The 24,965-nt window shown below is 46.4% G+C and overlaps 1 protein-coding gene across 1 annotated transcript in view; it reads right to left on the bottom strand.

Moving 5' to 3' along the window:
- Nucleotides 1-24,965, bottom strand: part of Adam12 (ADAM metallopeptidase domain 12) — a 320,201-nt gene that overhangs the window by 91,489 nt on the left and 203,747 nt on the right. Inside the window, exons 5-6 of the mRNA XM_059265103.1 lie at nt 13,421-13,497; nt 800-986 (exon numbers count right to left, since the gene is read on the bottom strand). Of these exons, the coding sequence (XP_059121086.1) occupies nt 800-986; nt 13,421-13,497 (264 nt within the window). The remainder of the gene's footprint in view (nt 1-799; nt 987-13,420; nt 13,498-24,965) is intronic.

Genomic DNA, 24,965 nt, shown 5'->3' with positions numbered 1-24,965 from the left:
CACCCCTACCCCAAATAAAACAAAAACAAAACAGCCAAGAAAAGGTTGATAATTTCATCTCTGGTTATAACCTAGCGGTGGAAAAGACCCTTTGCTTCTTGCCAACAAAGCTCCACTGTGGCCCATACAGCCTGTGGGAATGACAATGAGCAGGTACCATAGGGCTGAGTTGTTCCAGGGCATTATGGGAAATGTTGGTGAGGGGAATCAGTTTGTAGCACAGACTCTGTTGACAACTCCAGTGCTACAGCAAAAAGAGAGTCATGGCAGGAGGTCAGAAAGGCAGGCTGCTGCAGAGTCCTGGAGGACAAGGACAAATGGTGACAGCGTGGCCTATGGATAAATGAGACCAGTAAAATCACTGGAGAAGACTCCGAGGCCCTCTGCACAGGCAGGTGGGTCAAGATGGTCCATTTTCTATAGCTAGTTCTGAGATCCCGAACTGTGGAATAGCCCACAGGTGATGAAATTCAAGGTGGAGAATGGGAAGGCGTAGGGGAACTCATGCTTGCTTTGCTGGCTATCAGGCTGTCCCATCCTAGCTTCACCCTGCTGTCTATGCCCATGGTGGCTTTGCCACCCCCTGACCCTGATGATATGACTTTACTTATCACGTTAATGAATCTGATGCTCACAGTTGCAGGAGTTTGAGTTTGTGACCATACTCTTCCCAGGGCATCCCCTGCCTCACTCCATCCACACTGCATCCAGCAGCAAGGTTGCTTCAGACCTCCCAGCCCTGAAGGTCTCTTCCTTCAGGCCTCAGCTCAAGAAACATGAACTTGGGATGCCCTCTTACCCTTCTTGACCACATTTGAGAGGGTTCAGGGGAGACATCTTCCATGGTGAGGCTGGACTGGTTATGATGTGACCCACACAACCCCTGGATGTTCTTCATGGTCTCGGCTGGGATGAGTTTGTATCTGCTGGTGGCGTTTTTCATCGGTTCTAAGATATAGGTTTTATTTTCAAACACGATAAGTCCCCTGTCGAAAAGGTAATACAAACATTAATTTTTAAGGACTGTTCCTTATTTATGATGAAGATAGATTTTTTAAAAAAAGATTTATTTTTACTTTGACTTATTTCTGTGTTGGTGTGTGTGTGTGTGTGTGTGTGTGTGTGTGTGTGTGTGTGCTACAATTGTGTGGGGACCTGAGGAGGCCAGAAGACAGTGCTGGAGTTATAGGTGTTTGTGAGACACCCAATATGAGTGCTGGGAACCAAGTTCTGGTCCCCTTGAATGCTCTTGGCCACTGAACCATCTCCCTAGCACCCAAAATAGAGTTCTAAATGAGATAGAAAATAAAAAGGGAAATCCTGGTTTATTTATATTTTCAAACTTTAGGAGGAGAAGCCATTTCTATACTTTGTGTTTGTGTCATTCATTTTGAAAATTGTTTGAAAACCAAGTTTGGGGATTTTACTTGTTTCAAATATTTTTATGGTAAAGAACAGACTGAATTATGCCTGGTTTTGTTTTTGTTTGTTTTTCTTTGTTGTTTTTTTTCCTCCCCATCTCAAAGATATATTACTGTGAAAGAGAGTCTGGCAGAAAGACTCCATGTGACAATAAGTCCATTTGAATTAGCAGACACAGTTCAGAAAGCAAACCTTCCCTTCTCTTTGAAAAGACAATTTCTGTTCTGAAATAATTTGTCCTGGTCAAACCTATTTTCTAAGTCTTTGAAGGGATTCAGATATAAAAATGGGGAAAAATTTATAATGTTTTTGTATTTTTTCTTATTTAATCTGTGGGAGATGCACCCATCTTTGAATGCACCCATCTTAGAACCTGCTGTGGACAGACTGTGACATGTCCCCCTCATGCTCACATTATAACACTTGGTCCCCAGAGGGTGGCACTGTTTGGGAACCTTTAGGAGGCAGAGCCTTGCCAGAAGGAGTGGGTCAGGGGAGTGGAACTTGAGGTTTTATAGCCCAGCCCTAATTCCTGTCCATTCTCTACTTCCTGACCATGGAGTAATGTGGCCAGCAGCCGCCAGCTCCCACTGCCATGCTCTCCCATCATGCTGACTGTATCATGATTTAATTATAAGTCAAAGCAAACCTTGCTTCCCTTAGATGGCTTCTTATTAGGTATTTTCTCATAACAAGAAAAGTAACTAACACAGTACCCAAAACATTTGAGCTAATTCTTGTGTGTGTGTGTGTGTGTGTGTGTGTGTGTGTGTGTGTGTGTGTAGGCTAGCCTTAATTCCATTGGGGAGCTCTTTTTTATATTTTATTGTGTGTATGTGCATCTGAGTGTTTGCACATGTGTGTGCATGCTGGTGTGTGTGTATAGGTGTGTATGTGTGTATGCACTCATGTGGAGGCCAAAGGTGGACTTTAGGAATCTTCTTTGATCACTTTATACCTTATGCTTTGAGGCAGGGTCTCAGGGATCACCTGTGACTAGTCATACTAGACAGCTTGCACCACACATCACATTTGTACACCTTCCAAGGCTGGAATCACAGCTGCTATGTCCATTAGGCATTTACGTGGGTCCTGGGGATCTGAACTCCAGTCTTCTTTCTTACACATCAAATGGGGAGCCCATTAGAGAATTGAGGAACACTGTGAGAGCCGCCCCGTCTTGTGGCTGGACAAGGGCCATCTGGTGTCCAGTAGCTCCAGGTTCAAGCTGCAGCTCTAACACTTCCTACCTGTGGGAGCTTGTTTACTCTCCAAGTGTCCCAAACTTGGTTTCTCTACCAGCACAAGGTGGATAACAGTAACTTCCTGTCATGATTGCTACACCACTCGGTGAGAACATTCAGCTCCATAGGTGTCCAAGTTACTGTTTAAATGGTGGCATCTCTCTTCCTTGGATAAGGACAGATCCACACATCAGGTTGCTATTCACGGGTTATTTCAAAGGCTGACAATTGTAGGCAAGTCTTATACTGCGTGAATGTATCCTACCCACAGGAATGCTGGCCACCTGCTGCTCCCTGATATTAAATGCAGCGTTCGTATGATAAACACTCTTCTGGGAATGACAATGACCAAACAGAACCCTGTGAGCCAACACTTAGGCTTAGAAATAAAGGTTTAGAGTTTTAAAATACATGGACAAAAGACCTCTGGGTCTTCTAGCTGCTTAGAAGGCAGAGCGAACGATTGATTATAGTCAGGGAGACAAAGAGAACAGGGGTATCTCATCACTCCCCCATCAGCCCCCAGGATCCACCTGGTCAGAGCTACAACCAACTTCCTATGCCTTTGAACCTTCGCTGCTACCACAGATGCAGACTCCAGCAAACTCCAGCAGTCGACTGCAAACCAGGCTAAAAGGCCTTGTCTAGAAAACTTACAAAAGCTGTGTTAAGAGATTTTATCCACTGGGTCCCAGAGATCGCCACCAGGACCCCATTAATGTCCCAGTGGGAACAGTGAAACAGTGGGAGCCAAGTACAAACTCTAGACAAGGCTCTGGGCACCACATAGCCACCCCCGCTGAGGCCCTGTGAATCAAGCCAGGCAGCTATCCGGAGCTCAAAGAACAGAGCCAGATAGCTCATTAAGAAAACTCCACACAGAGGTGCAGCTAGGAACTCACAGGAGAAGAACAGGGCTGCCAAAAATCACTATGGAGGACAGCTAGGAGCAGAACACAAAAGGCAATGCAGTGGATGTGCTGTGCAAGACAAAAACCAACATCCAGGCCACTGACTGCATCCTCTCCTGTCTCCGCAGAGCTCTCAGCCTCCCACAGCTATTCCTTATCTCTATAATACCCCAGTCAGCCTCGTAGACCAGCTGCATCCCCACTGCTTACATCAAATACTTTCTTCTTCCCCTATTCCTTTCCTCCTATTGCTACATCTCCTAAAGCTTAGAGGCTGACCTGGTTTTTCCTTTCCCCCCACCTGCCTCTACTATTCTACTCTTCCTCTGCATACGTATTCTCTATGTAGTCCTACTCTTCCCCATGTTCTTTGTCTCTAGTTCTCATCTAGTACTAACCACTAACCACTCACTGTGATTTCTCATTTCTCTTTTTCTTCCACTCACACACACAATAACCGATGCATTAGTATAGATGGTACTGTCTTGGCCTTTACTCTCTCCAACAATTAGTATTTAACAAGGATCTGTTTTGTAGCCACCTGCTACTCTACTGTCAGAGTAGGTTAAGGCTAGTGACTATTCCTGAAGTATCAACCCACAGGGATGGACTGGAGATAGATCCTGGCATCTGTAACACCTGTCTGATGGAGGAAAAGCTCGCCCACCATGACTTTACTACGCCCTGACTCTTCCGACTTATAAACCCCTCCACTGAAAGAAGAGAGGTACCTGAAAAGAAGAACAAAAACCTTAACTAACCTTCTAACCTCACCCTGGCTGATCCAAGTAGAAAGGCAGAAGTAACATGAAATGTCAGGACTACGTGTCTTCTCCCAAAGCGGCCACTCTACAGTTGTGGCTCCTGATGGAAAGGACTCAGACAAAATTCTAGTCACACCATTCCAAGGAATGATGACAAATACGTTCAAACAACTTGTGGAGGACACAAATATTTTCCAAGAGAGCACAAACAGTTGACTAAATACGGGAGTCAGTTCACGATATGGAAGCAGAAAGTAACGAGATACTGAAGAAAACTCCACTGAAATGAAGGTGGACATGGGAAACACAGCAGATGAACTGAAAAGTTGAGTGTAAAGCCTCACGACAGAATCGATCATGATGAAATAGCTGGGTGTGAAGACGAAGCAGAGCAAGTGGGGCAGTCCCTCAGGGTCAATGATGGATTTTAAAAAATGGATGGATGGAACATGCAAGAACTTGGGGGCACAGCACAAAATGGCAAAAATGACAAACCATGGACACGGAAGGAGGAGAGGAATTTCAAGCAAAAAACTATTTCACAGAAGAAAATAACCACGGAAGAAAATCTCCAAATCTAGGGAGGGAGAGAAGCCAACCCAGATCCAAGAAGGACACAGGACATCAAAGGGGCAAGACTGGAGAAGAGGCTTCCTGTGCACAGCATCACACTTTAAAACAGAATGTACAGAACGAGGGAAGTACACCAGAAGCTTCCAAAGAGAAGGACCAGGCCACAGGGAAGACAAGGCCATCAGAACAATCACTGGGTTTTCAATCAAAACCTTCAAAGCACAAAGGGCTTGGGGACAAGGTATTTCAAAATCTGGATGATCACAACTGCCAGCCCAGCTTAATATAACCTGCAAAACTATCTACCATAACTCAAGGTAAAAGAAAACTTTCCATGATCAAGGCAGGCTAAAGGAATTCATGACCATCAACCCACTCCTCCAGAGAACACTGCGGGGAATCCTTGGGACTACAGAGAAAGATAAACACACTCAAGAGGCTAGAGGAGGAAAAAAAACAAACCATACTAAAAAAAAATTAAACAAAAGAGTACTAAGAGACCCTCAAACACTGTACAATCCACAAGAAAGGCAGGGATATACACATACCTGTCAGTAATAACACTGTCTATGGATAATCTCAATTATCCCATTAAGAGCTACAGACTAGAAGACCAGATTACAGAATTCTTATTTTGCTACCTCCAAGAAATGCACCTGATGGCTAAAAATAAACATCACCTCAGGGAGAATGGATGGAAAAAAGTATCCCAAGCAGATGGAACCAAGGAGAAGCAGGCATTGATATCCTAATATCTGACAAGATAGACTGAAGCCAGTTCTTGTCAGAGGAGATAAAGAATGTCACTTCATGCTGACCAAGAGAACCGTCCATCAAGAGAAAACATATGTATTTTAAATATGTATGTCCCAAATGCAGGCTCATCCCATTTCATAAAACAAATACATCTAGATCTAAAGTCACAGATTAACTCCAACACAGTAGCAGTGGGTGACTTCAGCATCTCATTGTTACCATTTGACACACCAGCTGGGCAAACATTAATGAAGAAGCCCTGGGATTAAATGACATCATCTGTTTGCTTCAATTCTACCTTAGGTTTTGGGAACAAGGTCTCTCAATGACCCTGGAGTTTGCTGATTTGGTTAGGCTGGCTGTCCAGCAAGCCCCAGGGATGCTCTTGTCTCTACCTCTCCAGGAATGGGGTGCCAGGCTTACACAGCGATACATGGATTACACACGGGTTCTGAGAACACACTCAGGTTCTCATGCCTGCAAAGCAAGTGCTTTATGAACTGAGATGTCTCTCAGATCATAACTGTTCTTTCTGGCCATATTTCCATACTCAAATGCTATGGAGGGAAGAGGGTGGAGTGATTAGGTATCTCTTTGGGCTGAGCATGAAATAGATGGTAACTAACTCAAGATGGATCAATGCTTCTTTCACCAGCTCTGTTGAGGTGTCACAGGCAGTGGGAGGCACAGGTCAGTGCTAGGATATTCACCCCTCTGAGTGAGGGGAGAGCACCCAGGCATGGAGCAGTTAGAAGCCAGTGAAAGCTGTGGGCATTAGCAAAAGTCAGCATGCCTAACTGTTTAGAGCAAAGGACACAACACAGTTTGGAAGTAACTGAAGAAGTCTGGGCTACATTCATACCCTATGACAGAAAAGACTGTGTAGATAGCTTCTCGCCTCCCCACCCCACCCAAGACAATATCTGTGAGCATGCCTAGATCCATGACCCAGGCACATCTCTGGGCTACAAATGAGGGGCAGCCTGAATCTCCTATGCTGAACTGCCTCATGAAATAAAACTGATATTTCTGAGTTTGTAATGGGTGGCCGGAATTTTTGTTCATTACTCTTGACTTTAGGAAGCCCAAATTAAGAAAAAAAAACTTAAAAAACAAAACAAACAAAAAGAGAAAGTAGAAAGAAATACTATTGAAGGGACAATACAGCCACTTTGCACTATACCATACGCTATCTGCTATTTTCTTCAATTCTTACCCATCGAGTCAGCTGGGGAGAATGAAACATAGCACCACACTCTAATCATGAGAAAGAAGCCAATCACTGAAAGTTTTTTTTCTGCTTAGTGGAAAGTTCTAGAAATTGTTACTTGGTCATAAAAATGTTCTCATATCTCCTTTTATCTTTTAAGTCATCCAAAGGCCAGATGTTGAGAAACGGGGGTGAAGGCCTCCCCTTTGCTCTGCACAGTTGGCAGCCTGCAATACAGCATAATTAAATAATTGCTTTGGACTATCCCGGGTATAATTAATCATTTAGCTGTAAAGAGCTCTGGAAAGAACAGTCCAAAATTCAAGCACTCGAGGTTTCGAGATGTAGAAATGTGATGTTCTCACAGCCCTCTCTGGCCCCAAGTTAGATAAGGGAGGCAATTTGTTTTAAGTTGGATGTCATAAATGTTTGATTATAAACTTCAAGTTGGAAGAATCTCGGAGCAGAGAATTTGAGTCTAGCAGATTTTGAAGGTGGGGTTCTACCCTCTCTAGCAGGCAGGGAGGAAAGGCCTAAATCAAGCCGATGTGCCAATGTTTGGGAAAGAGAGAGACTGTGGGTACCTCCTTGGAATCTAGCCTCCTTATGCCCATTCCTGTGGTGATCTTCATGCAGCTGAAGCTCCAGTCATCACTCCCCGTGTCTAAGGTCCCAGGCAGCTCAAGGAAGATCTGGGGATCCAGCCCTGACCTGTGTATCTGAGGCTTGTGTTTTTCAGCACACCCTTCCCCATGGCGATCAGCACTGCTTAGCAAGGACTGAGGCTCTCAGAACAGGGACCAAAGGAGTGAAGTGGAAGGAGAAAAAGACAGACCAGAGAGATGAGTGGCTGCAGGGAAAATCAAACGGCTTTCCTTAAGATTCCAACTTGGGCTGGGGATGATGCTCAGGTGGTGACATGCTTGTCCAGCATGCGAGGATTGTTCCCGTCTTAGCACCACATCAGCTTGGGCAATCCTTGCTCTTGGGAGATGGAAGGTGAAGCTGAGCTTTAGGGAATCCTAGGTTACACAGACAGATTGAAGCCAGCATTTGGCTATATGAGACCCTGTCAGAAACAGAACAAAATGAAACAAATAAACAAATCCCCCATAACAATGGAAATGATTAAAGCATTGTTATTTTCCCCTTGATTGGACATGAAAAGGAATTTATCAGACTCCTAAGTTGGCTGTGTTAGGTTTCATTGGGAAAATACATCAGATCTATATTCCCCCAAGATTAAGGTTTTATGCTCAATTTTTTCAGACTTTAGTCCCTGAAGCAAGGGTGCATCAGGCAATAATGCAACTTAATGTTGTTATTTTTATTGTTTACTTATTAGTCTTGGACAAGCAGGAATGTGGCACATAGATCCTGAACCCCCCCATCCCCCGACACCCCCTGCAATAAGACAACAATGAGGAAATACAGACTATTCCTGCAAGTTCAGTGCCATGCTGGTCTCTGTATCATGCTGTCAATCATAAGACCTAAAGGCAGCTGGCATGAAATTTCATTTCAATCCCTTTTTCTGGAAGAGCTCATGGGTAAAAGTAATATCCTTTCTCATGTATGTTTGATAAGCTGTGATGGCAGCAATATTAGCTAATATTAGCAATATTAGCATAGGCTTATTTTCACAATGTGAGTATCTCATGCAGAAGCAAAACAAGCACTCGTTACCATGACTGCCACAACCACGTGCCAAGTACTGAGGTTAGGCACAAAGACAGCCAGCCTGTGGCTGCTGTTTCAAATGTACTGTGCCACCGGCGTGAGATGCATGACAAAAGATGTTGAAGATGAAACTATTACAAAATACTTAAAAAAAGCTATTTACGTGTTGAGTATCCTTAGTCTGAAAGCCCCAAATCCTAAATGTGGGCAGATCAGAAAGAAACACGTCTGGTCCCAGGTATTTAAAAATATATTTATTTTTGTTTTATGTGTTTGGATAGTTTGCCTGCATGTATGTCTGCATGTAGTGCCCACAAAACCAGAAGAGGGAGCCAGATCCCCTAGAACTAGAGTTACAGACTGTTGTTGACCACCGTGTAGGTGCTGGGAACCAAACCTGGATTGTCTGCAAGAGCAGTAAGTGCTCTTAACCACTGGGCCATCTCTCCATAGGCATTTTGGATCTCCAGGCTCTTGAATGCATTGTCCTCTCTAGTATTTATAGAAGTCCTGTAAAGCAGATGGCATAGGTCTGTTTCACTAGTGAAATGATGAATGCCCAAGTGAACAGAGATGTTTTAAAGGCTAAACTCTAGTACCGCTGAATGGATCACACTTAAGAGTCTCTGAAGATGTAATTCAAACCTCTCTCTTAAAATGACCTTGTTCTGAGAGTGGGGCCTAACTCTGAGGACCCGTCCTTGCAAGAGACACAAGGAAACACACAGGGAAGAAGCAGAGAGGGAGGCAGAAACTGTGAAATGTCATGGGCACAAGAAGAGGGGTGCCAGAGATCAGCAGAGGCCACCAGCAGCAAGAGGAGAGGCTGAGCTGAGATACATGCTCAGATTTCTCCAGATATGTCAATTCCATTTGTCAAATGATAAACAATAGTATTGTATTCACACAGCAGTTATCCTACAATGGGTGTGTTTGTCTTGAGTCCCAAATTCAAATGATTATTTTGATGATGGTGGGTAGTCTTCATTGTCACCTGGACTGGATTTCAAGTGGGCGAGGAGTCACACCTGAGGGTGTTTCCAGAGAGGTTTAACTGAGAAAAAGCGACCCTAAGTGTGGGTGGCACCACTGCTCAGGCTGGGGGCCAGGCTGAATGTGAAGAACAAAAGAGGAAGCAAGATGACTCTATGCCTTCCTTCATCTCTCTCTGCAACCTGATTATAGATGCAGTGTGACCAGCTGCTCATGTCCCTGCTGTCATGGCTAGGGCTGTGCAGCCTCTGCCACCATGATGGCCTTCAGTCCCAAACTGTGAACCCAGGCTAGCCCTTCCTCCCCTACGTGGCTTTGGTACAGCTAGACTGGATGGAGGTTTCATGGAGAGATGTCCCTTTGATTTGGCCTTGATAGGGGAGTTGGCTTTGCAAAGGCCAACTAAGCCCAGGCTGTGGGGAAGCAGGGATGACGTCATGCAGCTCCCTTGGAGAAGAGGACACAGAGATAAAAGAAGAATGGTGGTCCAGGGCTGGGGAAGTCTTCAGTGAGTAAAATGCACGTCACACAAATATGAAGACCCAAGTTCAGATGCTCAGTACCGAGGAGAAGCTGGATGTGGCAGTGCACATCTGTACCCTGCCACTGAGGAGGTGGAGACAGGCCTCCTGAGGCCTCACTGACCAGCTAGCCTACCTAAACTGGTGAGCTCCAGGCTCAGCGAGAGACCTTGCTCCAAAAAATAGGGCAGAGAGCAACAGAAGACACCCACTGCCCACCTCTGACCTCCACATGTCCACCCACACCCATGTATAGACCACAGCACATACACACACAGACACACACACAACACATACACATACACACGTACACATGTACACTCGTGGTTTCTAGGTCTAAATTGTACAAGAGGAACAACTATGAACTGATCTGAATTGGGTATAAGAGTGTACTTTGCCCGTCATTATGGATAGACTGCTACCCACCACACTTGCACAGACACTTCTCTCTGTGAATCGATGACACCCCCAGGTACTTTCATGCCCTTGTGTCTCTATGTTTCCAAAACACACCACACTTAGCAGAAAATTTATCCCCATTCTCTTTCCTAATGTCTATCATGCTGGTGCTACTATGGATAAATACAGTTTTTCTTTATTTCCAGCCCCGATCGATTCTTCTGTCAGAGAGCTGTAGATTGGATGCAACGTTCTGCTTCTTGGCTTGAAAGATAAAGCTGACAGCATGGGTCTGTGATTTCTCTGCTAATGAGTGACCTGTGTTAGAGTGGCAAGGAGATCTGGGGGGTGGGGTGGGACTTAGGGGCACAGTCAGTGACTGCACAGCATTCCTCAGCTGCCAGTTCTGGAGTCGTGGCTAGGGAAAGGAATGTTTTTCAGGAGCGGGGACAGGAGATGGGTGCTGCTGCAGACACGGCTGTGTCTGGGTGACTTTGCTATATGGGGATGACCTGTAGTTTTGTAGGCGTTTGTAGCGGTTAGGCAGTGTGTGGAAATAGACATTTAGTGGGCAGCCCAGGAAGGATGAAGTATGTGGTGGCTGAGTGCCATGGGGGTACCCGGGGCAGCTTGCCCCCTTAGGGTGTGCTATACAGCTGTTTCCTCTGGGTTGGGTATGATAGCTGCCATCAGTACTCCCTCATTGAGAAAGGGGGAGGCTTGAGGGACTCACAAGGCCTGAAGGTAGACAGCAGAAGCCAGGTGTGGCATGCGCTTGTAATCCGGCACTGGACAGTCTGTGGCAGGAGGATCACAAGTTCAAGCAATCCTTGGCTACACAGCGAGTTCTAGGCCAGCCTGGGCTATATGAGATCTTGTCTCAAGAAATAAAATAGCAGTTGGGTGGTGGCGGCACACCCTTTTAATCCCAGTACTTGGGAGGCAGAGACAGAGGCAGAAGCAGAGGGCAGAGGGCAGGGGCAGAGGCAGGGGCAGAGGCAGGGGCAGGGGCAGGGGCAGGGGCAGGGGCAGAGGTAGAGGAAGAATAAAACAGCTAATCAAAACAAAACAAGACAGGTCGACAGTGGGCCATGGGTGAGGTAACTCTTCTGCAGTAGCTATCTGTAAGTTGCACGAAGGATTTCTCTGTGATGTAGCTGCTTTTGAGTCACCCATGTCTATAAGTAGCCCCAGTGCAGGCACTGGTTCACTCAGCTGGACAGCGGTGGAAGCCCTTCTCAGGTCCATGGATGCCTTCCTTCTCTGCCTGGAGTGCATAGACAATTGTAAAGGAGAGGAGCATCTGTGGGCACAGTCCTAGATACCCAGTGACAAACACTCAGAAGAAAATGAGATGTGCTAACCATTGGGGAGGCTGTGAAGAAGTGAACCCCCATTCTCTGTGGATCACCATGACAACCGAGGCAGCTCTTTGAAAAAAATGAAGGGTCAGGAGTGTGACTAGTCCCAGGGAAAGAGCTCGTGCTCTCCTGGCACATGCTAGCCATGCCCTCTCTAGCCCTCACATGACAGCCAGTTGATGCTGAGAACATTGCTGCCTAAAACTGAGAAAACGCAGAAACCACCAAAACTCATACCCTCATGTGCACAAGCGGGAAAAGTGAGATGCACTTGTAAAATAGAACTTTATGTAGTAGGTGAAGGAACAGACCAACCCTACATGAACCAAAGAGAACCCTGTGTGGAACGAGAGGAGGCTGTAGAATGAGATGGGTGTTCTCTCTCTCTCTCTCTCTCTCTCTCTCTCTCTCTCTCTCTCTCTCTCTCTCTCTCTCTCTCTCTGTGCATGTGAATGTTGAGGCTATGTTATGTTTATTGCCTGTGTGTGTTTATTACACCATTTGTGGTGTGTGTGTTGGGGGGGTAGGCTGCTGATTGCGTGTGTATTGTACGTATTATGTCATTTGTGTGTGTGAAGCTGTGCCGTACTGTTGTGTGTCTGTATGCTGTGATGTATGTGGGGTCTCATTCTCCCCAAACCCTCACAGAACTCACAGAAGTGGCAGTTACTTCAGACATACAAAGCACAGCCCCACCCTGTCATTTAAGCTGGTACATTTTCGAGGTCCTTCTCTCTCCTCCCTTCCCTGAAGCTCCTCTCTAGTGCCCTGGCCCCAGCCACTTAGGACTTTGAGGATACAAGCTGACAGTTCACAACTCAATACACAGATGTTGTGAAGAAAAAAAAAAAAAAAGCTAGAGTGGAAATTCATCGGACAAGTAGCTTCTCCAGGGAGCACGTAAGAAGAGTCCGCTGGTGGTGACTGGCTGGGACTTGGAAGGACAGGGCTGAGAGTAGGTAATCCCAGGGTGTCAAAAGGTCATTGGCATTCTCTACATTTATCCATAGCTCATCAGTGAAACCCCTCAGGTAGGCCTGAAGTCAACTCCACTCGGTCAATGTTAAATTATTTTCTATTCTTTCCCAGTGAGAAGGGGGCCTTTAAATCCGTTTTGATTAAGCCAGCAGCTACAATGTTAAGAAGCGATGTCCTATCTTTTAGCACTTGGAAGTTTTAAGCAGCGGGGCCATGAGCACAAAACATCGGCCATGCCCGTGCTCTTTCATTTTCTGGCTGTGCTGGGGACTGGATCTGTGGCTTTGTGTAGCTCGGCATTTTTTCCACTGAGCCATAACCCCAGCCTCAGGCCATGCTTGGGTGCATAAACTCAGTGAGTCCTCTGGTTCTCAGGCCCCCACCCCTATGCCCCAGCCTGAGAACAGAATTTAAAGAGGGGAAATGAAGGGGATCCTGGGCCAGCTGCGCCGTGGTGAGCAACACACAGGCCTCACCCCTCTTGCCCAGGTTGAGGAGCACCTGTGCTATGAGGCCAGCATCTGCTCTCAGGGCCTTCCAGTGAGTGCAGAGAGACAGGGTGGTCTACGGTTGGTTAAATCAGAACGTCCATGGTCATGCCCACTTACCTGAGCCCAGAACAGGTGCTGAGGCTGACCACTGAAGCGGCATCCCCTTGCACATGTCCGTGGTAGTAACAGTGATCCTGAAAGAGAGAGGGGGCTATCAGTCCACACATCTTCCTCCCACTTAGAACAACCCAAATTCCTCCAGTCCCCTCTCCTTGCTTCAGCTATAGGACATGTTATACCATATGACACAGGTCGTCTTAATGTTTACTGCTAAGCCCAATGTACCTTCCCAGGGTCTCTGGTTAGAGTATCAGAGCTGCTTAGAGATTATCAGTAGGGTTTTGACGTGCCTGACTGGCTTCCACTCTCACCTGTCACCCCCTGGGAAAGCGCTAATGCCCACAGTTGTACAAAACGCAGCAGCAGAACAAATCACACTGACATCCTTGGTTTACCCTCATGTAAATTGTCTCTGGTAATGGGATGAGGAAATGGATGGGGTATTTAAGCACACTGTGAAATGCAATAAAACCAGGCCTGAATCGATGGCTTAGGAAAACAGCCGGGCAGATGGGGGCTAGTGAAGAATGAAAGAAGCCATCTCCAGAATCACCCACGTTTAGCTCAGCAGGAAGGTCACTGAGGGAGGTCTCGGAAGAAGAAAAAAAAAATCCCTGTAGGATACTTATAACATTCCAAAAAGCAACCACAGCGCAGATGCCTCCTGGGAAGACAGAGCTCTGTCCAGATTTGAGGTAATTATGCTGGTGAAAAAAAGGCTGGGCCACAGCTCCAGTTAAGCAGCTGATTGGCAAGGAATGCCTGCTCACACTCAGCACTCCTCACCCAGGCATTCATAATGCTAGCAGCGTGCTGGCCCTTTGCTGGAAAGGGACCATCTCTTCCAAGTCACAGTCAGGTTTCAGCCTGCCCCCACCATACCCATGTCAGCTCATAGGTACCTTACTCTTGGTGGTGACAGTCATTCACAAAAACTATCTCTACTTTGCTAAGAAAAAAGGCAGTGGCTAAGGGCATTTGCTGTTCTTGTTGAGGACCCAGGTTTGGTTCCTAGAACTGGCTTGGTGCCTCATAATCATCTGCAATTCAGTCCCAGGGGATCTAATCTGATACCCCTTTCCAGCCTCCATGGGCTCCTAGATGCATATGGTACACGTAAACTCGCGCTTGTGCGTGCGCGCGTGCACGCACACACACACACACACACACACACACACACACACACACACACACTAAAAAACAAACAAACAAAAAAGACCAGATGAGTTTGACTGACAAAGAGAAAGCCATGACATCATGAGGAATTGGCTAAGATCATCTCAACAATGTAAGAAAGTAAAATTCTTGGTCATCTGAAAGGCAAAGGATGGAGGGAGCTGGGGGGGGGGGGCTGCAGGGAGACACGTGGTTTCATTTGAATCTTTCTTACTGATTTTAGAGTCATACACACACACACACATATATTCAGGATATTAATAGTTTAATCCCATAATTGTGTAAGGAAAGTCTTCTAACTGATCATTATTATCCAGAGTTTCTGGTTTTATAAATTCAAGTCTCTTCCATGCATCTTGCCCCCACAATTTTCGGTATTATTAAAGGCAGTTTTCTTTGAAGTTGACGGTACATACTTCTTATTTTCTTCTGTTTACATGGTCTTGAGATTGGCTCTTTACCCAAGATTTATTTCCATTCTAGAAGTACAGGGCGTGTACAACTTCCCCTATACCAAGGGCAGATGTTATCCACCACAGCTCATCAGTTTTCTCACCGACACTCTGCCGTGTGCTGTGTCCGTGACCTGTCTTGTTTCTGTGGCCTGACAGAAACAACTTATGGAGAAAGGATTTCTTTCAGCTCCCAGTCCATCACGGCAAACAAGGCATGGTGGAGTTCTTGGCAGAGGGAGGCTGCTTGCTCACGTGTGACCTCAAGGAAGCAGAGAGTGGCCCAACCCCAGTGACCCACCTCCGCCAGCAAGGCCCCATGTCTAAAGGTTCTACAACCTCCCCAAACAGTGCCACCAGTTGGGGACTGAGTGCTCAAGCCCGTGAGACATCCAAACCAGAGCATATGGGAAAACTCAGGGTATGGCCATGGCTCTTCTCTGTTTTATAGTCCACCAATGAATGCTCAACTGTCCACTCCTAAGCCAAGACCACTCTTTTAATTACAGTTGCTTTACATGACAATTGGATATCCTGCAGAGCTAATTCTCTTTTAAAGTCAAGACTTAATTCCCATACCACACATCTCACTATTTTAAAGCACACCATGTCAGCACTTTATGGTGTTCTGTTTAGAGTACAGGGAGTTCCTGAAGTCCTCCGTCACTGAAATCCACAAAGATGCACAATGATCACCACTATCTAATTCCAGAGCATTTTAATGACCCCACAGAGACACTTGGAGCTCAGCAGTCCCTCCCCACCACCCCTGGCAACCACTAGTCTCCTTTCTGCCTCTGTGGATTTGCTTGCTCTGTCCATTTCATGCAAATAGGAGACCAAGATCCATGGCCTTGTGCCTGGCTTCTTTCATCCGGCATCATGCTTTCCAGGTTCTATCATGAACTCGGCTTTTTCCTGCCTAAGAGCATTTCACTGCACACACTACAGTATGGACAGCTGGTGTCCTGAGGCCAGGACTGGTGAAGGAATTACCTGCAGATGGAAAACTGCAGAGGCAGTGGGTAATGGAGAGAGCACACAGTCAGGAAGGAGGGAAGGACATTCAGACACAGGCGTGTGGAGTGCCTGGTGATCTGTCTCTTCTCCATGAGGTTGTCCTCTTCAATAAGCAGTGGCTTAGTCCAAGAAACCTGGGGTGGGGGTGGGGTGGGACTGAATGGGACTGGAGCTGCCCAGCCAGCCACAACGGATATCTAATAGAACATCAAGGAGGAGAGACATGGCTGCCAGTGTGCCTCCCTGTGTAGATTTTGAATGGCTCTGCCTGCCTCTCTCTCTCCCTCTCCCCTCCCCTCCCCTCCCCCTCTCTTCTCCCCTCGCCCCTCTCTTTGTAACTCTCAGGGGAGTCATGTAAAAATTTGCTCACCACAGGGGATGCATGTAACTGGACTGAATTATCTCGGGACATCAGGGGATCTTGGTCCCCTCTCAGGCCAGGATATACAGGGTGGGGTGGGGGATTCTATGACCTGCAGGCATGTCACAGCGGAAGGCGACTCTCCATAGGAAGGGACAGTCGCTGCTCTTGGAGTCTAGGATGCCCGGGTGACCAGGATCACTGACCTTTGAGATCCATCTCAGAGTTTCCCTTTTTTGGGGAGAGGGTAAGAAAAGCCAAGTGGTGACACTAGTCACCGACTGCGGAAATTTGAAACTCATTTGAGCTTCTGTTGTTAATGGATTATTTATCAAGTGTTCGTTCTAATTAAATATACAGGAATACAAGCCCATTAAAGCATGAGCCGAGAACAAATTAGTATCAAATTAATTTCCAGTCCAATAACTTGAAATATTGCTTTTATGGAGCAGGGGAAGTGGGGTTCAGTGTTCATAAACCATTCCTTGAAGTCAACAACCTGACTCATCCTAGTTGTCACGAGAGTTCACACTTACTTCTCAATGTACTTGAGTTAGACAGCTCCCAGAATCCCTTGCTCACTCCTAACAGGCTTTGATCTCTTCAACTGCAAACCACGGTTACCAGATTCTCCCAGACAATTCCAATTTCCTGAAATTTAGTTTTTTTTCAACATGACTCACCACATGCAAATGAACATGATTTCATTTTGATGATGCTGTGAGTCACCGTCTGGATAATTTCATGACTCAGAAAGACACAGTTTGTCCCTCCATGTAGCACATTATTGGTTGGGAAAGTGGATTCTGGAAGTGGCAGAGATCACTGGGGAGTTGACTCCTAAGGCAGGGTCAGAGGCAAAGGGGTCCTTACAGGTTGTACCATGATCAGAGACCAGCAAAACCCACTCTGGTCCATAGGCCAGTTTGTGCCGGTGTCTGAGGTCAGGTGGTTCCTATGTAATGATCTCATGTGCAGGAACCAATCAGATCTTCTGGGCTTATGAGATTGGCCCAGAGACTCTGGATGTGGCACACAGCCGGGAACACGAATCTCTTTCCCATCCAGGGAGCCCTGGGTCTGTATTACCACAGTGGCCCTTGTTGGGTATCTGTGGCTACTGGTCTCTGTACAGCCTTTCTCAGACCTCAGCCTTCTCTTCTCTCTGATTGCCCCCGAAGCATCAAACTACATGGCCTCCCCATCTAAAGATGTTTCTGAACGAGTCCATGCCCTCCTAGGACCATCAACTTTACTTCGTTCTGCTGATCCAATGCATTCTACTTCTCCCAACAAAACCTCATGTGGAAGAGAGTCCTGAACATCCACAACCACAAAATTACATCTCTCCCTTTACAAAAGCTCTAACTGTGCATTTTATATACTTATTATTTAACCGAATGCATTTCCCCACTCCAGTAAAATACCGTTTTCCTTCTGTTTAATACTATCAATCAAACCTAATGGTGGGTAACAGGAAGCTGGAGTAACAACTCTTGAACCTGAAAATTGGTAGCCCTCAACTCCATGCCCTGCGGGAAGTCAAATCAAACCCCTGCTACCCTCTCTCCATGGACTAGAAAGAAGGGGATTTTATATGCTGAAGCGGTAGCAAAAGGGGCCCTGACCTTGCAATTTAAAATGACTTCTAGCAGACAGAGTCTGTGAAGGCATGCTGAGAGAATGGTGTTTTCAATGTGCTCCCAAGGGTCTGGGCCACCCCTGCCATAGGCAACATGGTGAACCCCTTTGATTCAATGCTCAAAGGCAAGATGTTTTTAGCTGGAAGGAAGCTTGGGGCCATTTAAGGCCAATCTTACTTTTCTAGCTAACTACTTGCCCAAAGGATGTGGAAACTGAGGTCATGATTGTGAAATTGTCATTAATGGTCACAGAGGTGGCTGATGGCAGGGCAGGACCTCAAACACAGGCCTCTCCACTCCAGGCAGGCTTCCCACTATGCCTCACTGCTAGAGACATATGCCCGCTCCCAAGCCCTGACTTTTGAGAATAAATCTCCCCCTACAATGGAAGCTTACGCTTCACACTTTGCTGTAGGGCCTCAGCATGACATCACTCATGGAATCATAGAAGAAAGGAGTCATTTCCAAAGGTAGAGAAAAATCTGCAGATGAGAGAGAGAGAGAGAGAGAGAGAGAGAGAGAGAGAGAGAGAGAGAGAGAGAATGAATATGTGTATGGGTGTGGTGTGTGTGCATGCATTCACGCCAGTCCACATTTCATCAGGTCAGGCTTTTAGTCTCTCATACAGAACATCAAAGTCCGACAGGAGCACATGCCTCCAGCAAAGGGAACAGTGGCTTTGCAGCCTGTGTGTTGGCAGAGCTGTCTGCCCCATGCTGAGCCCTGAGTGTGTGGGCACAGGATGGGACTGTTGAGAAGACAGTGGGCACACCCATCCTCCCAGGGCTATTGCTGCTCCCCAGCTCTCACAAGTACCGTTAGTGACCACTGCGCAGACCTAACCTCAGGGGTCCCTGCAGTTACCCGGCTGCGCTGGAATCTATGCAAGAGGACTAGGACACACGTGCTCTTTGCAACCTCCCACTAAGTCAAGCCCAGAAACCGTGGGTCTGCTTGTGATGCCACAGAGATCAACCTGGGCTGCGAGTCTTGGGTTCAGACTCGCAAGTCTCAGTGTTTAATTCGTAAAATGGGACGGCTCTTAATTGCTTAGGGTTTTAGAGGTCCAAGAAATGTAGCATGGGGAAGTATTCTATAAGATGTAAGTCATTTTCATGAAGACCAAAATAAGTATGTACTTAAGTCAACTATGCTGTACGCTTTTCCCCATCAATGGTTTTCCCATGCTCAGTGTGCTTTTATGGGATAAATAAACAGAGGCAGGTGAGAGAAACTGACCTGCTAAAGAGAAGGGAGCACCCTTGACTTATACACTCTCATTCCTTTCTAAGGTCCAGCTCCATATCTTCTTGGAAGTGGTGAGGGGTTTTGTGTAGATACTGGGAGGGAATGGGGTATGGGAGCAGGCAGGGTTAGAAGACCTTCAGGGATAACAGCTTTTGATGGACACTCACAAGCCTCAAGAGTTATGGAAGCACTCATGTACCTACTCCAGCTGCAGCCCACTCTCTCATCTATCCACAAGATCTGTCTTAGTTAGGGCTTCTATTGCTGTGAAGAGACACCATGACCATGGCACCTCTTCTAAAGGAGAACATTTAAATGGGGTGGCTTATAGTTCAGAGGTTTAGTCTATTATCATGGTGGGAAGCATGGCAGAGTGCGGGCAGACATGGTGCTGGATCTGAGAGTCCTACATCTTGATCAACAGCAACAGGAAGTGGTCTGACTCACTGGGCATGGCTTGAGCATCTATGGGACCTCAAAGTCTGTCTCCACAGTGGCACACTTCCTCCAACAAGGCCACACCCCCTCTAACAAGGCCACAACTCCCATTAGTGCCACTCCCTTTGGGGACCATTTTCTTTCAAACCACCACAAGATCTAAGAAGAATTTCAGAAGGGGCCCAGGACACAGCATGGCAAAGGACTGTCATAAGTGACTCTCACCATAGTGGCTGGCAGATTTTCCAAAAGGCCTGACTATGTGTAGGCTTCATGTCTGTGCTTCACCTGCACACTGCATGTTTGGTGAAGTACTCCAGCCAAGCTGGGATTTGAACCCAGTCAGAATGACGCCACAGCTGCTCTCCTAAGGCCTACAGCTACTGTGTCTGAAGGCCCATCTCCAAGAGTTGCCACTAATGCTGACATCTTCAGAGTAGAAAGGCCACCACAGCCTGTACATGGCCTTGGCAGCTCCATTGGTAAGCATACAATGCCCTTGTCCTAGGCATATTTTGTCACTTGTGGTCAGCCTGTGTATTTCCTCAGGAAATGGCTGTGTCCTCTTCCATTCTGCAACATCAGCAGCATGCTGAGATCTCCTGGAGCTAGGCTAGGATGGGCCTCACAGCCACATAATCAGGGCTCCTCTAGAGATGCTTCTGCTGCCTCACTCTGCATTCTTCATTTCTGGGGTTGCACTTTGTTGACAAAACTGGGGGATAGGTTAGTGCTAAAGACTTCCACTGGGAAGAGAACAGATAGCTGCCAGAGGTAAGGGCATCTGTCGGAAGACAGCCATGTATGGAGTGCAGGGTGTGGAAGATGATGTACACCTGACTGTCTCTATAATGGGATGAATTGTTTGTTCATTCTGGTGCATGTAGGACCTGTGCACATTCTCTGACTTTCTTCTCTCCTGCAGCAGCATCCTTGCTTCTCAGATGCCCTCTAGCTACAGTGGATTGTGGATGATTCCCCATGTCCCATTGGCCCAACATACTAATCCAAACCAAATGTTGAAGACTCCACTCATGTTTCACAGGAAGCAGTTGCCATGGAAATGGATAGGATGCCTCCCAAACACTGCTTTTGATCGAGATATTGCATTCCATCACTTCCTTGATGGTCCATCCTAAGCTAACATTGGCTGGCCCTACCCGATGTTTCTCAGCAAAGACTTCTACAGTTTTTCCCCCACTGAGAACACAGTTGACACATGGATCTTTTTTGAGTAGACCTCATATGACTGTTTGGATGTCCTGCCTTCTCTCCATCTCTATATGCTTGGCCTTTACAGCAGAAACTGTCTACCTGACTTGCGGCTCATCCACAAGGACCACTTGCCTTGTCCAGCCATAGCCCCCAACATGTCCTCAGAGCCCTCAACATGCCCATGACACCCTCAAAGGGACATTTCAACGGCTTCCAACATTCTTCTATCATAACTTTGGTCTCCAAGTCACCCTGACCTTCGTCACCTTGTGCACATGTCCCATCCCTGGGTAAACTCTGTGGCAGTGCCCTGGGTATACACCTCCTCCAGCTTCAAACTTTGATCCACATGCTCTTTCCTCCATGCAGCTTTCCCCCAGCCCTCAGACCAGATCAGGCCCTCTTGGCTTTTCCTTCAGTGCACTCTGCACAGATATGGTTGGACCCATGCCTGTCTCCTCCTTTCTTTCCCGTGGGTCTCCTCACCTGTATTTAATCCCTGCTGTATTCTCAGTGGTGGGCACAGTGTGGAGCTCCAGTAGTTAGCCAGTCAACATGTGTGCAACAGACAGATGCATTTCTACCAAACACTGCAGGCACTGGGAGCCCTTGCCGGCTACTCGAGTCTCCCCAGGGCTTCCGAGGGAATGTGAATAGCCCACATGGCATGCCTATGGTCACCCACAGGCCTTATTAGAAGTGACAGTATAAAAGATAATTCTTCCTTAGATGTAGCCAGCAAAGAACAAAGTCAAATACTTCATCGTGGAGAGGAGACATAGGAGATTGATTCCAGAGTTAAACTCAGCCACTGCTCCGAGTCAAGCAGCTTACCCTAATTGTTGTTATATTAAAAACAACATAAGCACCCCAGCCAAGTGGTTCTCACTCCGCATACAAGTTTCAATTTAGGCTGACCCACTGGGGGCTGATTATAAGGGGCAAGGAGACGAGTCAGCGAATTTCCCTTTGTTTTCCCATCTGAGTCAACAAGAGTCAAACTCCTCAGGCTGCATCTGACTCCTCACCAATGACCATATAAGGCCCAGCGGCCAGGCTGGGGCTCTGTGCAGGGAATCAGCTCTTTGGCTTTGTGTCTTTGCCATAGCATGGCCATAGCATGCTTTGGCTGGCATGATCAGAGCACTACCACTTGAATGGAACCCTGCCCACACATGCTTGAACACTGGGTGCCCCAGCTGGTGATGCTTCCCCCGCCACCCCCGCCACCCCCCACAGAAGGCTGTGGAACCTTTAGGGGGTGGAGCCCAGTTGGAGGAAGTGAGTCACTAGGGGGTGGGTCTTAGAGGCTATGGTGGGGCGGGGTGGGGCGGGGCTGGGCTGGGGCTGGGCTGGGGGTGGGGCAGGGACACTTCTGCAGGATCTCTCCCTCTCCTCCCTGTTCTGCAAAGATGTATAGAGGTGAAGGGTTTTAGTCACAGGCTCCCATCACGTTCCCGGTGCTGTTGGCTTTGGGCCATGGTGGACTGTATCTGCAAACCATGAGCCAAGCCAATGTTCCTTGTCTCTTGTCAGGCATTTGGTCATGGTATGGAGAGATGTAACAAGTGCCTACCGGAATCCAGGAAGGCGACCCATGGGCGAGAAGGGAGATAGCCTTCTTTTCTAGTGAGGAAAATGAAAGCGCTGTTGTTTCTAGAGGCCTGAGAGAAAGGGGTCACCCGCTTTCAGTCGCTTCACCTACTAAAGGGAGATTCATCCAGTCAGCTGAAGATTAAACTGACTGCGGCATCAGCTTTTGAGAGAGGCGGTCTATTATGGAGGGGCACTGGTCTGGGCAGAGGTGAAGCATCTAAGAATTTCTACACACTCATCCCTTTCCAACCTTTGGACTCATCCTGGGGAAGGACCTTTCCACCCCATCACCTGGGAAAGTCAGAAGGAAAGGAGCAAACACATCAACAAAAACGCAGAGAAGCACTGAGCCCCATGGAGGTAATGACTATTGAAGTTCTGGAACCTTCCATCCCAGCTATTTTCTACGAGGTCTGGATTTAGAGCCTTTAGCTTTGTGATCCAAGTCCAAACAGGAACTGGCAGCTGTTGGACCCTCTAGAACATGGTCCCAAATTTGTACGTTTTTCTTACTCTTTCCTATTCCTCCTTCCTAGTGTGTATGTCTCTGTGTGTGGGGGATTAATATGGGAGATGGAAACAGAGCATAAAGCTATAACTGGATACACATCCTACATATTCTAGAACAGTACATTAGAAGAGCATCCTTTGTTATTGTGAGGTTGGCGGCACAGCCTTTCTAGGCTCCTTCTTCGCTGTTTCTCTTTTGGGATCACAGTTTATATTGAGGAAATAGCTCCGGGGGTATGTCTGAAACAGATTTTAAATAAGATGGACATACGGACTGACATATAGATGGTAGACTTAGCCAGCTCACCCCAAACTCAAGCACCAGGCTTCTAGATGAGGCTAGCCCTCAGGTCCTGCCTCTGATCTTTTTCCTGTTGTACAAATATGTTCAACTGTCTACTGACTCCTGTGCCTCCTGCCCCATTCAGAGCCAACGTAGACAAATTTAAGGCTTGTTGCTCTCTCTGCCTCTTCTTTCTCCCCAGTAACTGCTCTTAGTGGGGGTAGGGAGGACCCCATTGTCTGTCTGTGACCAAGTGGAAAGGAAAGCTCCATTGGCCAAAATACCCCTGACCAGATATCCTCTGGCTCCTCCATTATCTGTCCTTTTTGCCATTACATGCCAGTTTCTACCCAGAAAACCTCCATCAACAGCAACCCCTACCCTGAACAGGTCTTGTTTTCTATCTACCAGTATTTTTCACTTGGTCTCCGAGTCCCTTTGGAAGGCATAGACCTGGACCATAATGAGCATCTTCTGTGACTCCCAAACTTTCAATGCCCAAATCCACAACTCTTTATTATTAAAGGGTTCACACATCCCTGCTGATCTTTACCCATTTGTGAAGACATAACAAATATCCCTCCTTTATTGAACCAGGCTTCCAAAGTTAATGTTAAATAGTAATCTATAATACCCTTTATTGTAATAAATATATTCAAAGCCTCATTTGTATGTGTTTTTTATTTTTAAATGCCCCAACTTTTTAGTCTAATTTGTGGAGGTAAAGCTGGTAAATAAAACTTGCTAGAATGCTTTAATCTAATTCTGCTAGTTAAACTATAGTAGTGCTTATGTGTTGATGAATGTATTTTATTCAGTAGTATTCAACTGCAAGCAAATGAATGGGAAGATTAATGACTTGTGAATGGAGACACTGTGTTGATTAGATGAGTCATTTCTTGAAAATTGCTACACACAAGAGGCCGTGGAAGGTTCTATTGGAGCAGCGAGGACTATCAGAAACATTCCCATCTATTCAAGCTATTACAACCTTATTAATAGAAAGAGTGGAGATTACAGGAGGAGAGAAATATAGTACTCTTAATCTGTAGCTACTAATGTAATAAACTATACTGTTAGAGTTATAAATATTGAGCTATTCTTGGCATTCTTCAAAAGGAGCTTGAAAACTGTGTGCTAGGTAGGATTTAGAGATAACTTAATTAGAATATTTACAACAGTGTTCCTAATCAACACTAGCCTATGAGACCCACTTCACAAGTGCCTTTTTTTATATTTGGTAACACTTCTTCTTGTCCACATTGTCTAATATTCTCAGGACCATTTATCCCTTATAGGAACGGCAGAATTTACTTGTCAAAATCATTTGTGCCTGATGCCACTTTTGCGGCTAGACTTTAAAAACACTATAATTTTGTTTTGGTTGTTTTGAGACAGGGTCTCATGTACCCCAGGCTGGATTCTATGTGGCCTAGGCTGGTCTAGAACCCTCCCCTCCTGCTACCACCTCTTAAATGCTGGGATTACTGACATGTGCCACTATGGCCAGCCATCATAGTACCATTCTTGATTTGATTTCTGCATATATTTAAAATTTTCGTTTCCTTTAACTAATGCTAATAATTTGCATTTTTCATTC

Source organism: Peromyscus eremicus, chromosome 1 (genome assembly GCF_949786415.1).
Source record: "Peromyscus eremicus chromosome 1, PerEre_H2_v1, whole genome shotgun sequence".
NCBI classification, from domain to species: Eukaryota; Metazoa; Chordata; class Mammalia; order Rodentia; family Cricetidae; genus Peromyscus; species Peromyscus eremicus.
The sequence above is the reverse complement of the archived record's forward strand: the minus strand, read 5'-3'. Positions and strand labels throughout refer to the sequence as shown.